The 13,406-nt window shown below is 45.2% G+C and overlaps 2 protein-coding genes across 2 annotated transcripts in view; both read left to right on the top strand.

Annotated features, from left to right (window-relative positions):
• The first annotated feature begins 573 nt into the window (after positions 1 to 573).
• Smim26 (small integral membrane protein 26) lies at positions 574 to 2,068 on the top strand. The gene is made up of 2 exons (XM_075962358.1): positions 574 to 772; positions 1,621 to 2,068. The coding sequence occupies exons 1-2, from the start codon at positions 658 to 660 to the stop codon at positions 1,827 to 1,829; spliced, it is 324 nt and encodes a 107-aa protein (XP_075818473.1). The 5' UTR covers positions 574 to 657; the 3' UTR covers positions 1,830 to 2,068.
• A 1,166-nt stretch (positions 2,069 to 3,234) lies between these two features.
• The window catches only part of Dtd1 (D-aminoacyl-tRNA deacylase 1), a 158,736-nt gene continuing 148,564 nt past the window's right edge, over positions 3,235 to 13,406 (top strand). Inside the window, exons 1-3 of the mRNA XM_075962804.1 lie at positions 3,235 to 3,464; positions 3,528 to 3,721; positions 7,849 to 7,939. Of these exons, the coding sequence (XP_075818919.1) occupies positions 3,235 to 3,464; positions 3,528 to 3,721; positions 7,849 to 7,939 (515 nt within the window). The remainder of the gene's footprint in view (positions 3,465 to 3,527; positions 3,722 to 7,848; positions 7,940 to 13,406) is intronic.

Raw genomic sequence — 13,406 nt, forward strand, 5'->3', positions numbered from 1 at the left:
AAAGGTGTCAATTGCTTTAGAAGTCAAGTTCGAGTTAGGTCGGAAATGGTTAACGCAGGTGCACCAGCCCGCTCCGGTTATTCAGTCTACGGGTCTACGGGCAGGCGGACAAAGTGTTTGAATAAGAAAAGCAGTTGATGGACTCGAAGGCTTTTCTTTTTTGAGACGTGTACACTTTTGTATGAAGGAGGATGAAAACCAATAGGGTGATAAGCCGGAGTGGTGGGTGATAGGTTGTAACTGGGACAGGACCAAGGGAGCTCCAAAGAACTAGACATGGGGTTCTAGATAGGTATGTAGGAGAAAAGCGAGTTGCGGACACAGTGTCTTCCAAAATCTTAAAGGAAATGAAGTCAACTATTTTAAATACCGTCTGATACATGGAGGTCATGCATTACAAGAGAGAAAGTTTCAAGACGCCATCTTCTCCCATCACATAGTATACGGTGTAGTCGCCAGCAGGCAGCTGAGACACTAAACTGTGGTCCCCTAGATAACTTCAGAACGAGCCTGAATTAACTGTGGACTACTAGTCCCTAAATGCATCGCGGTCGGAGCAGGAAGTAGCCTAGGGCTGGCCACCTATTGGTGGCTGCTGCGACATACTGATTGGAAGGCCGCCCTTTCCGCGAACTCGGCGGCTCACTTTGTGGAGCCATGCGTCCCGAACAGGCCATCTTTTGGTACCGGCGGATGTCTATGGTCTACGCATTTGGCGCCTGGTTGGTGCTGGGTTCGGCGATTTTCCTTACACGGAGACAGAAGGAGCCAGGTAGGGTTCCTCCGCCCGGCGAGATCGGCCTCGCAGCCTCCGCTTCCGGCTCGTCGCCCTGGAAGTCACCGAAGCGACCTTCCCTGCTTGAACCCTGGGGTAGTGCAAAACTGCTGCTAGCGGGTACTTAGGTAATTTACGGTGATGGAATGTGCAGAGAGAAAGACTCCTCCAGGAACTATTAAGGATTGCCAACTGGATCTGTCTTACTGATTAACACTGTCCCTATGTTCACTTGGAATATGTGAATTCACCTGTGTAGTGCCTGGTGGCTCCCAGAGGCTCGAATGCTGCTCGTTTCCTTGAGACCCTGTCGCGTACGGCGAGCAAGCCCGTTCAGGTCTTAACAACAACCAAGAAGTATTAAAATCAACCCAGTTATTGGGTGGAAAAGGAACTCCCGAACCTTCTAATACGTGCTGGAAATGGAAGGAACACGAAAGTCAGTTGGTGTAAGCGCTAGGGACTGGGGTGTTAGAGAGGATGGAAGGTGACTCTTAGTGCCTGAAAATACTCTAAATCAGTTGTGGTGCTGGGCTGCTCAGACTGAATAGACTAAAAATCACTGAATAGTGCTTTCTAAAAGGAATTTGTATGATATGTTAGGTACATCTCAATAAAGCCATTGTGTAAAAACTGGAAATTCTACTTGGTCATGATGGTTGTTAGTGGTTTGAAAGTTCACACGTATCATGGTCGTCATGTATGCCCTTTTCTGTCTCTGATTTTTCTTTCCAAAAGAAAGATAATGGCAATAGACATCTGGTGGCAGAATCATGCCCTATTTTATGTCCACGACTTTAATGACTGATGTCTAAGTTAATAATTCAGGTTTGTTTTTTTTTAAGGTTATGGAGAAGAACAGAAGGATGGCTGGAGGGATGAAGCACCTCTTGCTACATGCGAAGACTCTGAGTTTGACAGGGAAATAAGTGAGTCCTTTGACGAGCCTCATGTGCAGACATCTGTAAAGTATCCAAACAGTTTTGTCTCAGTCACTCAGAGGATCACGGACCATCTGAAGTCATGGACTGGTGGGCCTGGGCCCCAATCGTGATCAACTGCTGAATTCGGAAAACAAGGACCGGGCTCCGTGTTTGACAGATGCCTTGATTTTCATTTTGTGCTTGTGGAAAGAATGTATTAATTTGATTTTATAAAATATAAGCATTACTGTGCAACTGATGAATTCTTGAGGGAACTGAACACATAATTCGAGAGGTGGTCTTCTGTTTCCATGGCTGAAAGATGATATAGACCATTGTATTTTTAAAATTACATTTATTTATTTGTGAATGGCATGTGTCTGTGTGTGTATGCGCGCACACGCGTGTGCATGTATATGCGTGCTGTGATGTGTTCATGGAGGTCAGAGGACAGTTTGTAGGAGTTGTTTGTCTCCTTCCACTGTGGTTCCAGGGTTCATACTCATGGTCATCAGGCACCTGCTGAACCATTGCATTGGCCCTGAAATTTTAGTTTTGAAATTTTTACTGATGGGGCTAGAGAGATGGCTCAGCAGCTAAGAGTACTTGCTGCTCTTCCAGAGGACCCAGGTTCAATTCCCAGCACCCATACGGTGGCTTACAACTGTCTGCAACTCCTGTTCCATGGGACCTGACACCCTAACACAGACATACATGTGGGCAAAATGCCAATGCTTGTAAGAATTAAACAAACAAAAACCAAAAAAATCCACAAATGTTGCCCTGACAAAGGATCAGCGCTGCATTGGGATCCTGAACACCCAGTGTAGTTGCCGGCCATTGAATAAAGACTTTCTATTGGCTTAAAGCCATGTCTGAGTAGTCTTCTCTAATGGTACCTGACAACAATACAAAGTCTCTCTCTGTACCCCAGGCTGGCCTTGAACTTCTGCCTCCAGAATGCTTGCATCACAGACACGGGGCCACCATCCCATGGTGTCTTTTGGCCAAATAACAGCTCCTTGCTTTTTATCAAATGCTTTTCTGAATCTATCAATTCTAATAGAGGCCTTCAAAGTGAAGGCATCCTGAAACAGGTGAACCTTTTCAGATATCCCCATTTCTATCTCTATGAAGAGTGTCATTATATTGTTCACACTGGTGGTCTTTAATTCATGGACTAAAACACTCTTCTGTGTCATCCCAAGTAGCTGGGATGCTCTCTCCCCTCCCCTCCCTCCCTTCCTTCCTTCTCTTTATTGTTTTTTATAATTAACACGTGTTCTACCACTAGGCTACAAAGATATTTTTTTTAGTAATGAAAACTTGCTAGAGTAATATCTACAGTTCACTGTAACCTTCTAAACTCCCTTACGGTCTATTTCATTCAAATTTCCTAACAACCCTATGATGGGGCTAAGTATTAGATTCGTATTAGGGAGGAATTAGAATTCTAGACTAATATACCTATTTACCATAGTGATGTGTCTAAGATAAAATAATAGTTTTATAATTATATGATTACTTTAGCAGCAGATGCTTTTCTATAGCAACAGGCTTTTTGCTGAGGCTGGAGAACTAGTGGAGAGTTTGAGGAAAAGTGAGATCGGAGGAAAAGGATTTAGGGCAAAGTTGAGGGAGAAAGAAACTAGAGCAGAAATTAAAGTGTGTCTGGGCATCGTGGTGTCCGGGCTGGCAGTTCGTGACTACGCCAAGGGTTTAGCATGGAGCTCAGCTGTGGATGGGGCGGGGCCTACCACGGAGGGGCGAGGTTATGGATAGGTGGCAGGTGAGCGAGATTGACATGGGCGGGGCCAATTGGTGGGTAGGTGTGGCCGACGTGGGCGGGCCGCAGCTCAGGGGAATGGGTCCTCCCGGAGCGCTTCCGGGTGTTACCGACAGAGGGCGCCGGCCGAGGAACTGCCGGTGGAGTCGCAAGGTCTGACCACACGGCCTGTCCGAGTAGCCACAGCCGCCGCCATGAAGGCCGTGGTGCAGCGCGTCACCCGGGCTAGCGTCACAGGTCAGTCGGGCGGGGCCGGGCCCGGGAGGAGCAGCCTCTGACCCCCGCGACCCGCTGTTCCGTGTGAGGGTTCCCGCAGCCCCGAGTTGCCCGGCAGCTCCGGGCAGCGCCGTGGCCGAGAAAACCCGGCACGTGCTTGGCCGCTTACGGGCTCAAGCTCCGTGCTTTGGGTGCAGCATAAACCCTCATCATCGTCATCATCATCATTATAATCATCATCATCTTTGTGTGTGTTTGTGTGTGTGTCGCACAGACAAGGTGGCAGAACCTGCGAGCATCCCCAGGGCCCGTTCTTGAATGCACTGTTGCACAAACAACACACAGGGAGCATTTCTAGAGCGGACTCCCCATTTCCCACTTCCCTGTCTGGCATGCTGTATTTTAGCACCCTCTTTTTACATATATATTTTAATGATACTTGGTTCATGATAAAATGCACAGATGAGGGATTGCTCATTGTTTGAGCTCTGGCAATTGTGTGCAAATACGTGAAGGCATCCCAACTAGGTGCAGAGCGTTCATTGCGTCTGGATGTCGGGCCTCTGAACCCTTCCTTCAACCACAGGTCAGGACCACAGAATTCACGATGACATGTTTCTTTTTCCCCCACTAACTAATGGGTTGAATGTGGTAGAATTTTGAAGCAACCAGGATCCAGATGGTTATTATACCTACTGTAGGTATTTGAAAAGTATTAAAAAAAATTGAAACGACAGGTGCTATACTTTTAGTATTTTAAATTAAAAAAAAATACATTTATTTATTTAGTGTGTGTTTCTGTGTGTAACTGGACTTCGGTGTCTGGGCCAAAGGACAATTTAGAGTTGTCACTACCATGTAGGTCCTTGGAATTCAACTCAGGGCATCAGCCTCGGCAGCAAGTGCCTTCACCCACTGAACCTTTACCAATCTAGAGTTGTTTTTTTTTTTTTTTTTTTTTTTGGTTTTTTTGGTTTTTCGAGACAGGGTTTCTCTGTGGCTTTGGAGCCTGTCCTGGAACTAGCTCTGTAGACCAGGCTGGTCTCGAACTCACAGAGATCCGCCTACCTCTGCCTCCCGAGTGCTGGGATTATATGCAGAATTATATTTTTAGGTTAGATGTCATGGTAAGCACGTGTAGTCACAGCCACTTTGGAGGCTGAGGCAGGAGGATATTAAGCCTAGGAGTTCAAAGATTTGTCAAAAAAAAAAGAAAGAAAGAGAGAGCGAGAGAGACCAAATAATCTCCGCCCCCCCCCAAGTTTCAGATCAAGTAATAGAGATATATTTTTCTTCAAGTTATTTTATAACAAATACACGTCTTGAGAATACAAAGTGTAATCCACACCCAAGACCCCTCCCCCCAAGGACCTCAACCACATGTGTAGACCCTGGAGTCCACTTTTTGCAAGCTTCCTCATTACCTTCGAGTTTGGAAGTCGTCCTGGATTAATAGGAGTAGAATAAGACCAGAGTTTATGGAACTTTAATAACATTTCAGTAACTCTTCAAGGACATGAAAACTACGAAAATTCATTGATAAAGGATTCTTTTGCTCTTTAGGGGAGAATCTGTCTACTTTATGTGGTCATCATCAACATATTTAAATTTTGAACTTTGGTCCCTCAAGCCCTCCATCTTGCTGGAAAATGTATTTTTGGTTGTAGATGGTGGCACATGTACATCCCAGCACTCTAGGGACAGAGGTAGGAGTCTCTAGTTTGAGTCCAGCATGGGCTTCCTAGTGAGTTGAAGGCCAGACTGAGCAACAGAGTGAAACCCTGTCCTGTAAAACCAAGATCTGGGGGTGTGCTGGTCTAGCATGTGCAAGACCCTGGACTGGTACTTGCATGACGCGTCTAACACTCTTAGAATTTCCCTGGGGAGCCCTTTTATCACACCTAAGCTTAAGCTAATGAGACAGTTCGGGATAAGAGTTAGTGATGGCCTGAGTAACAGTCGGTTGTCTAGAGTGGTTTCCAGATGTTTTCCAGTTTATCTTGAGTAGTAGCGGAGCATTATCAAGCAGTATGTTTCCATTGTTTGAAGCAATTATACAGGGCCTATGTAATTAAAAACGTTTGCCACCAAGTCTGAGGACCCGAAGAGAGAACCAACTCCTACAAATTGTCCTCTGACAACTTGTGCTGTGTCACATAAATAAATATAAAAAAAATCAATCAATTGTAATGATATAAGTTCATCCCTCCAGTTAAAAAGTAAAGCTGGTATACATGCAGTCTGTGCAGGTGGGATCCTAGGCTGGTGCTAACAGGTTGCTAGGTGCATTGCTCAGAGAGGAGTGTGTGCAAAGTCCAAACTAAGTGGAGTCCCACTTTGTTAAGCTGTTCCCTAGGCTTGCATGCCTCATTACTTTGAAACTCATTGCTGAAAAATAATAGTAGGAAATATTAGAAGTCGTTCTTTTCTATAAACCATGATGTTTCTGTGAGACCATAGAACTGGGTGAGTACTCCAAAACCAGTACAGCTGGTACATGTGATAGTCTCAAGTCAGGTAGTGCTGTTGTGTGGCATGTGTGCATGCTGTGTGTTCAGACCCAAGGCTGCATTAAAGGGGCATGATGATAGTGTAGCCTGAATGAGCACAGCGAGGAACACTTTAGACAAATTAGATGTTTGGTTTTGCATTAAGTTTTGGTGTTTGCACATTCAGAAACCTATTGTTGCCAATGTTTTTTTTTTATCTTGTGACATTTGCCTTTGGATATGTGAACATATGTGATTATAAGTCAGAGTTAAGGAAGGTGGGGTTTAGTCTGTGCTCCCTTGTTAGGGATATTTGCAGATTTTATTGCAGAAGCAACACACACACACACACACACACACACACACACACGGCAGAGTTCATTCTTCTATTCCTGACTGGAACATTAGGTCAGTACAAAATGAAAACAAAACAAAACAAAACCACAGTCATATAATGAGATTGGGCAAAATGGAGAAAATTATCAAGGTTGCCACTTAAAATATGGCTATTATTTCACCATCATAATGATGAATGCTAGTCTAAATACTGTGCCAACATTTGAGATATTGGCTAAAGGTAGTAGGGAGTACACTTAGCTATAAATACATACACAGATATTAGCATGATGTTCTTAGAGTTTTGTTTTGTTTTTCTTTTCTTTTTTATGGACAAAGTGCACGATTCAAAAAGATTTAGCGGTCCTTGGCTTAGAATGCCACATTGGTCACACGCTGGGAGATGACAGCAGTTTCTGGAGTGATGCTTAGCATATAAGTCATGGTGTTTATGGATAATAAATTTGCCTTTGCAGTAAGCTGGAAAACATGTTTGTTTTTAGGCCATGGACATTTCCCATTCGGTACCATCTGTGGTTTGAGTTACTAGAGTTGCTGATTTACAAGAAAAGCCGGGATCTCCTTTCAGAGACTTAGTCTTGCTGAGCTGGAGTCTCTCAGGGGAGGGAATCACTGCTCTGCTTCTCAGATGCATATATGGAGACTGTGGAATGTCCTAGGCATTGTATCCAAAGTTGCAGATAAGATCCGGTGCTAGGGCTGGAGACATGGCTCAGCGGTTAAGAGCACTGACAGCTCTTCTGGAGGACCTGGGTTCAATTCCCAGCACCCACATGGCAGCTAACAACTTGTAATTCCAAGATATAACACCCTCACACAGAGATTCATGCAGGCAAAACACCAAAGCAAATCAATAAAAATAAATAAATTATTAAAAAAAGATCCGGCGCTAAAATCCTTCCTAATGATCGATTATTCACCTCCCAGCTCTCATTCGTTCCAGATAAGAAACCAGAGTGGATAGGAGTTATTGGCTCATGTACTCACTCACTTTAACTGAAGAACTTGTAAGAAGGATGTGTGATGTTAAGAATGGCTATAGTGGGCTGGAGAGATGGCTCAGTGGTTAAGAGCAGTGCCTGTTCTTCCAAAGGTCCTGAGTTCAATTCCCGGCAACCACATGGTGGCTCACAACCATCTGTAATGGGGTCTGGTGCCCTCTTCTGGCCTGAAGGCATACACACAGAATAGTGTATACATAATAAATAAATAAATATTTTAAAAAAAAAGAATGGCTATAGTGTGACTGAAATCGTGTCATGATGCCTGATTTCCTCTTTTCTCCCTTTTGGTTCCTGGTAGTTGGAGGAGAGCAGATAAGTGCCATTGGACGGGGCATCTGTGTGCTGCTGGGTATTTCCCTGGAAGATTCACAGAAGGAACTGGAGCACATGTAAGATTTGGATTTCTAAGTCATTGCTAAGTCACGGGCTATGTGCTGGCCATGCTGGCCACTCCTGTAATATTTTGTGCTTATAATACAAATTGTAATATTTTCTTGGTGGAGTGTAGTAAGGAGCCCACTTGTTGGTTTCTGGCTGCTTAGCCCCAGTATAATCACACAGAAACTGTATTAATTAAATCACTGCTTGGTCCATTTGCTCTAGCTTCTGATTGGCTAATGCTTACATATTAATTTAACCCATTTCTATTAATCCTACAATTCTTCCTCCCCCCTTTTCACAGGATTCCCGAAGCTACCTAATGTTTGACTATGCGTTTTTTTTACATCTATTCCCATAAGTTACTGGATGAAGCTTCCCTGATGATGATTATGGTAGGATCTGGTCTAGAAGTATAGCAGAGTATCATCAAGAATCATTTCACTGACTTTTTTTTTTGTCTGTTGTGTTTGGTTCTATCCTAGGTCTCTGAGCTATCCCACTTCTAGCTCCTGGTCCTCCAGACAGTGTCAGGCATGGGCTTCCTCTTGTGTGTTGGTCTCAAGTTGGACCAGTTGGTTGGCCACTCCCACAAGTTCTTCTCCACCTTTACCCCATGCAGGCAGAATAAACTGTAGGTTGTAGGCCAACTTTTCTTTCATGCCAACCAGTTCCCATATAACCAACATGGAGACTCAATATTAATTATAAATACTTAGCTGATAGCTCAGGCTTATTACTAACTAGCTCTTACAACTTAAATTAACCCATTTCAATTAATCTATATTCTCCTATGTGGCATTACCTGTCTTTCATCTTGCACCTCCTATTTCTTCTCCATGTCTTGTTGATCACTCCTTTGACCTTACCCTTCTTCTTCTCAGTGTCCTTAGTATGGTTTTCCTGCTTAACCTTATTCTGTCCAATTATTGGCCAACCAACTTCTTTATTAAACCAATCATAGCCTAATTTGTACAATGTACAGATGAGTTAATCCACAGCAGTTGGTTTTATGGCTGGGTTGGTGTCCCAATCCCACCACCAGAAGCCTTGCCTGGCTACAGAAGATGGCCAGTTCAGGCTATGCATTCCTTATTACCAGGACTCTTAGCTAGGGTCACCCAAGTAGAGTCTTGAGAGTTTCCAAAGTAGGTTTCTACCTTGCCCCCCAAGAGCCCCATAATTTCGGTCCTCTTTCACTCAAACCCCCCATTCCTCCTTTTCCCATCCCTACCCACCCCAGTCAATCCACAAAATCTATTCTATTTCTCTTTCCCAGAGAGATCTATTAGTCTCCTTTTGAGCCCTCCCTGTTACTTAGCATCTCTGGGTCTGTGTACTGTAGCGTGATTATCCCTTATTTTACAGCTAACATCCACTTATAAGTGAACACATACCATGTTTATATTTCTGGGTCTGGGTTACCTCACTCAGGATGATTTTTTTCTAGTTCTATCCATTTGCCTGCAAATTTTATGGTGATCTCTTTCTCTGTATCTGCTGGCAAAATCTCACCTCCTTCACTCCAGAGTTCCTATCTCTCCTCAGAAGTCTTGTCTCTTCTCCCCTGCCTAGCTATTGGCCATTCAGCTCTTTATTAAACCAGTCTGGTGCCTTAGTCAGGTGAGTCAAAAATATAGACACATCTTCACAGAGTACATACAAATATTCAGTAACACCAGAGCTTGGGCTCTTTAGTCTGTAGAGTGGGGACTGGGACCAGCTGTTAGGACAGTTGGAATGTTCTGTGGGTGGAACCTGGCAGTTGGAGGGCCTCAGGGGAAGGTGCCTGGCCACTGGTGTGGCTCAGAGGGGCTTACATCTCCCTCTCTTTTGTTTATTATTGATAAACAGTCAGGTTACTGGAAGGGTGCCATGTTATCATTAGACTTCTTCCTGTTGAAGAGGAGTGTCTAAGTCCTATGGGTGAACTTGATCTTCACCATCAGGGAGTTGCTGGCCTCTGTCTGGCTCTGCAGCTAGGATTTGGTAAACCTGTAATAGCAACTGATTAAAAGTCTGGTTAGAAATCTTTTGAATCTGTTGTTGAAATCTCGACAAGAAGTTTATAAGGCAGGGTGTGGCTAGTAAGATGGAAAGGAGGAGAGGGAGTTAAGAAGACAGTATCGATCCACATTGGTCTGTCAATAATCTACTGCCCGGAGGCATCAAGTTAGTTCTTGTACCTGGAGTTGTCAGATCTTGTCTTTCACTATACATGACTGGTTGACTAGAAGCAACCCTCCTCCCCGAGGACAAAGTTTGCCCCTCTCTGCTGCTAGTGAATCTTAGCCCCACCAGTTTTGTAACACTACAGCCGGCAGTGAGTCTGTGCGGCCCTGGAGTAAGGTTGGTCTAAGCCACCCATTGGAGATCCCGGATGAACTGAGGAAAACCGATGGCAAATAGCTAGGGAGGCAGTCAGCCCTGTCGTTCCAGTGGTGACACCAGCTGCCATAGCCAGAACTGCTAGAGGATATGATCCGAACCTCTCCTTTATCATGCCACGCTGCTATAAACCCTGGGATGGGAATTGGCAAGGGTTCTTCACTGGTACAGCTCCTAGTTTTGGAAAGAGGGACTCCAAGGCACAGTCCCAGATCACTCAGCAGGTAGGCAGCAATAAACTTGAGTGCCATAGAGAATTGGGATATTGTGAATGTTTGGGCATTGGGGCTGGGTGGTAGGTAGTACTAAGGGTTATGGTATTATTTCAGTTTGCAGAGTCCAGAGTGCACACAAAGTGTGTCCCTGAGGAGTTAAAGCGGTCTGTGAAACCGAAGAGAGAGAAGTGGGAGAAATAATGGCTGTTAGTGATGTTTGACTCAGAGCGATTAACAAGCAGCGAGATGAGAGACTCTAATAAGATAAGGGGCGAGGGCACAAATGGTGGTCATGAGTGTGACTGGGAGGGACACAACTAGCATCTCCAAAGCTGTCAGCAAAGCAGAGCTTAAGGTCTGAAATAAGAGGTGGTGTGAGAGGGAGGTGCAATCAGTGTCATCTGAAAGGGGTGACATTAGGAATGTCAGGACTCTTGAGGAACTTTGGACCACTTCTTCTACCCTGTCTATACCTAGGGGCTGAGAGAGCGTTTGATTGTGTCTGATGGACAGCTGTGCTAAATGCAATAGTAAAGGTCACCAAGAACCCTGTCTCCCATCAGGGGTGCCATGGGTCATTAATTAGAATATAAAAGATGGTTATTTTGCATAAAAGGTAGAATGCCTTCCTGAATATGCATCATGTCTCCTATAGGATCAATAAGGGCAGGTGTTTTAGACATTCATTTAGGTGTTATAGGGACAAGTATCTTCTTTGGCAACCGAATCAGCCTTTGACAGTCTGATATAGAGCAATTTCCCTGCTCTGTGAGAGGTGGGGGTCTCCATATGTAAGAGCTACTCTGGACAGGTGTAGATAGGAAGAAATAGAGGAGGGGAGAACAAGTTTACATATAAAAGATTTTTAGATCATTTGTGCATTGGCAGAAGTTGCTGCCATTGAAAATGGAGCATGCCAATTTAAGCCATCAAATGTACTGAGTCAAGCTGTTTGTAGTAACAGTGAGGCTTCAATAAAATCAGAGTCCATGGAGGAAGAGAGGAGGGGTTGCAAATGAACTCCACTGGAGAGAGTTTCTGTAAGCTCCAAGTGGGAGCTGAGAGGCAAGAGAAAAGCCCAAGAGGGCATAGAGAAGCCAGGGAAGCTGGGAGACTTCTAGGAAGGAGCTGAGAGGCAGGAGGGACAAGGTCACAGGCACAGAAGGGCTAAGGAAGCTTCAGGGTATAATAGACAATTCCTAGGTGGAGAAGACAAAGAAACAGGGAGGGTTCCAAAAAGGAAGAGGGGTAAATGTCATAGGGTGGAGCCCAGGAGGGTGTAGAAGGCTCCAGAGAGAGGACACTTACTGAGTAGGGGAGGAGAGACGGATGGAGAGAGTAGGTGGAGGAAGAAACAGCTGAAGAGGTAGGCTCTAGAATTTGGAATCAAATATGGTGAGTGGCAGAAGTCAGCAGAAACCCATACACCCTTAAGTGAGTCAAATCAGCAACTTGAGTCAGTTTGAAATGTTGAATGGAAAGCGAGTGTAGCAACCTTTGCCATTGCTACCTGAAGAGAGAACTCTAGACGGAGGTAGTGTTCAGAGCCTCCTATGTTAGGATATGGGGCAGCGGTAAAAAGACAAGACTGTGGTGGGTGACCCGAAGGTTAACCTTTCTCATTCAAGTGAGGAAGTTTGGCTGTGGCCAGAGCACACAGGCAAGGTGCTATTCCTTGGACAGCATGCTCTAATTTTTTGATAATTATGCAACAGGAAAGTTCTAGTTAGTGACCCAGAACCTTGAGGGCATATCCTTTCTTTTCTGTAACCTGGGGAGAGAAGGAGCTAGTTAAGTCCTGAAGATAGCAGGCCAGAGCCTGGAGGAGGGCCTGCGGAAGCTTCTAAAGTGGTTTAGTAATGAGTGCAAGAGTTCCTGTGAGGGACTGAGGGCCACTTCGTACAGTGGGCAGTCCTGAAGAGAGATGGAGGAATCCACTTCGTACAGTGGGCAGTCCTGAAGAGAGACAGAGGAATCTACTTCATACAGTGGGCAGTCCTGAAGAGAGACGGAGGAATCCACTTCATACAGTGGGCAGTCCTGAAGAGAGATGGAGGAATCCACTTCGTACAGTGGGCAGTCCTGAAGAGAGACAGAGGAATCCACTTCATACAGTGGGCAGTCCTGAAGAGAGACAGAGGAATCCACTTCGTACAGTGGGCAGTCCTGAAGAGAGACAGAGGAATCCACTTCGTACAGTGGGCAGTCCTGAAGAGAGACGAGGAATCCACTTCATACAGTGGGCAGTCCTGAAGAGAGATGGAGGAATCCACTTCGTACAGTGGGCAGTCCTGAAGAGAGACAGAGGAATCCACTTCGTACAGTGGGCAGTCCTGAAGAGAGACAGAGGAATCCACTTCATACAGTGGGCAGTCCTGAAGAGAGACAGAGGAATCCACTTCATACAGTGGGCAGTCCTGAAGAGAGACGAGGAATCCACTTCATACAGTGGGCAGTCCTGAAGAGAGACAGAGGAATCCACTTCGTACAGTGGGCAGTCCTGAAGAGAGACAGAGGAATCCACTTCATACAGTGGGCAGTCCTGAAGAGAGACGAGGAATCCACTTCATACAGTGGGCAGTCCTGAAGAGAGACAGAGGAATCCACTTCGTACAGTGGGCAGTCCTGAAGAGAGACGGAAGAATCCACTTCGTACAGTGGGCAGTCCTGAAGAGAGACAGAGGAATCCACTTCGTACAGTGGGCAGTCCTGAAGAGAGACAGAGGAATCCACTTCATACAGTGGGCAGTCCTGAAGAGAGACATAGGAATCCACTTCATACAGTGGGCAGTCCTGAAGAGAGATGGAGGAATCCACTTCATACAGTGGGCAGTCCTGAGGAGAGATGGAAGAATCCACTTCGTACAGTGGGCAG

The sequence above is a fragment of the Microtus pennsylvanicus genome, chromosome 2 (assembly GCF_037038515.1).
Source record: "Microtus pennsylvanicus isolate mMicPen1 chromosome 2, mMicPen1.hap1, whole genome shotgun sequence".
Lineage (NCBI taxonomy): Eukaryota > Metazoa > Chordata > Mammalia > Rodentia > Cricetidae > Microtus > Microtus pennsylvanicus.

Coding starts and splice junctions, on each gene's coding strand:
- Smim26 (XM_075962358.1), top strand. CDS start 658: ATGCGTCCCGAACAGGCCATCTTTTGGTACCGGCGGATGTCTATGGTC. Junction 773..1,620: donor ACGGAGACAGAAGGAGCCAG/GTAGGGTTCCTC, acceptor TTTTTTTTTAAG/GTTATGGAGAAGAACAGAAG.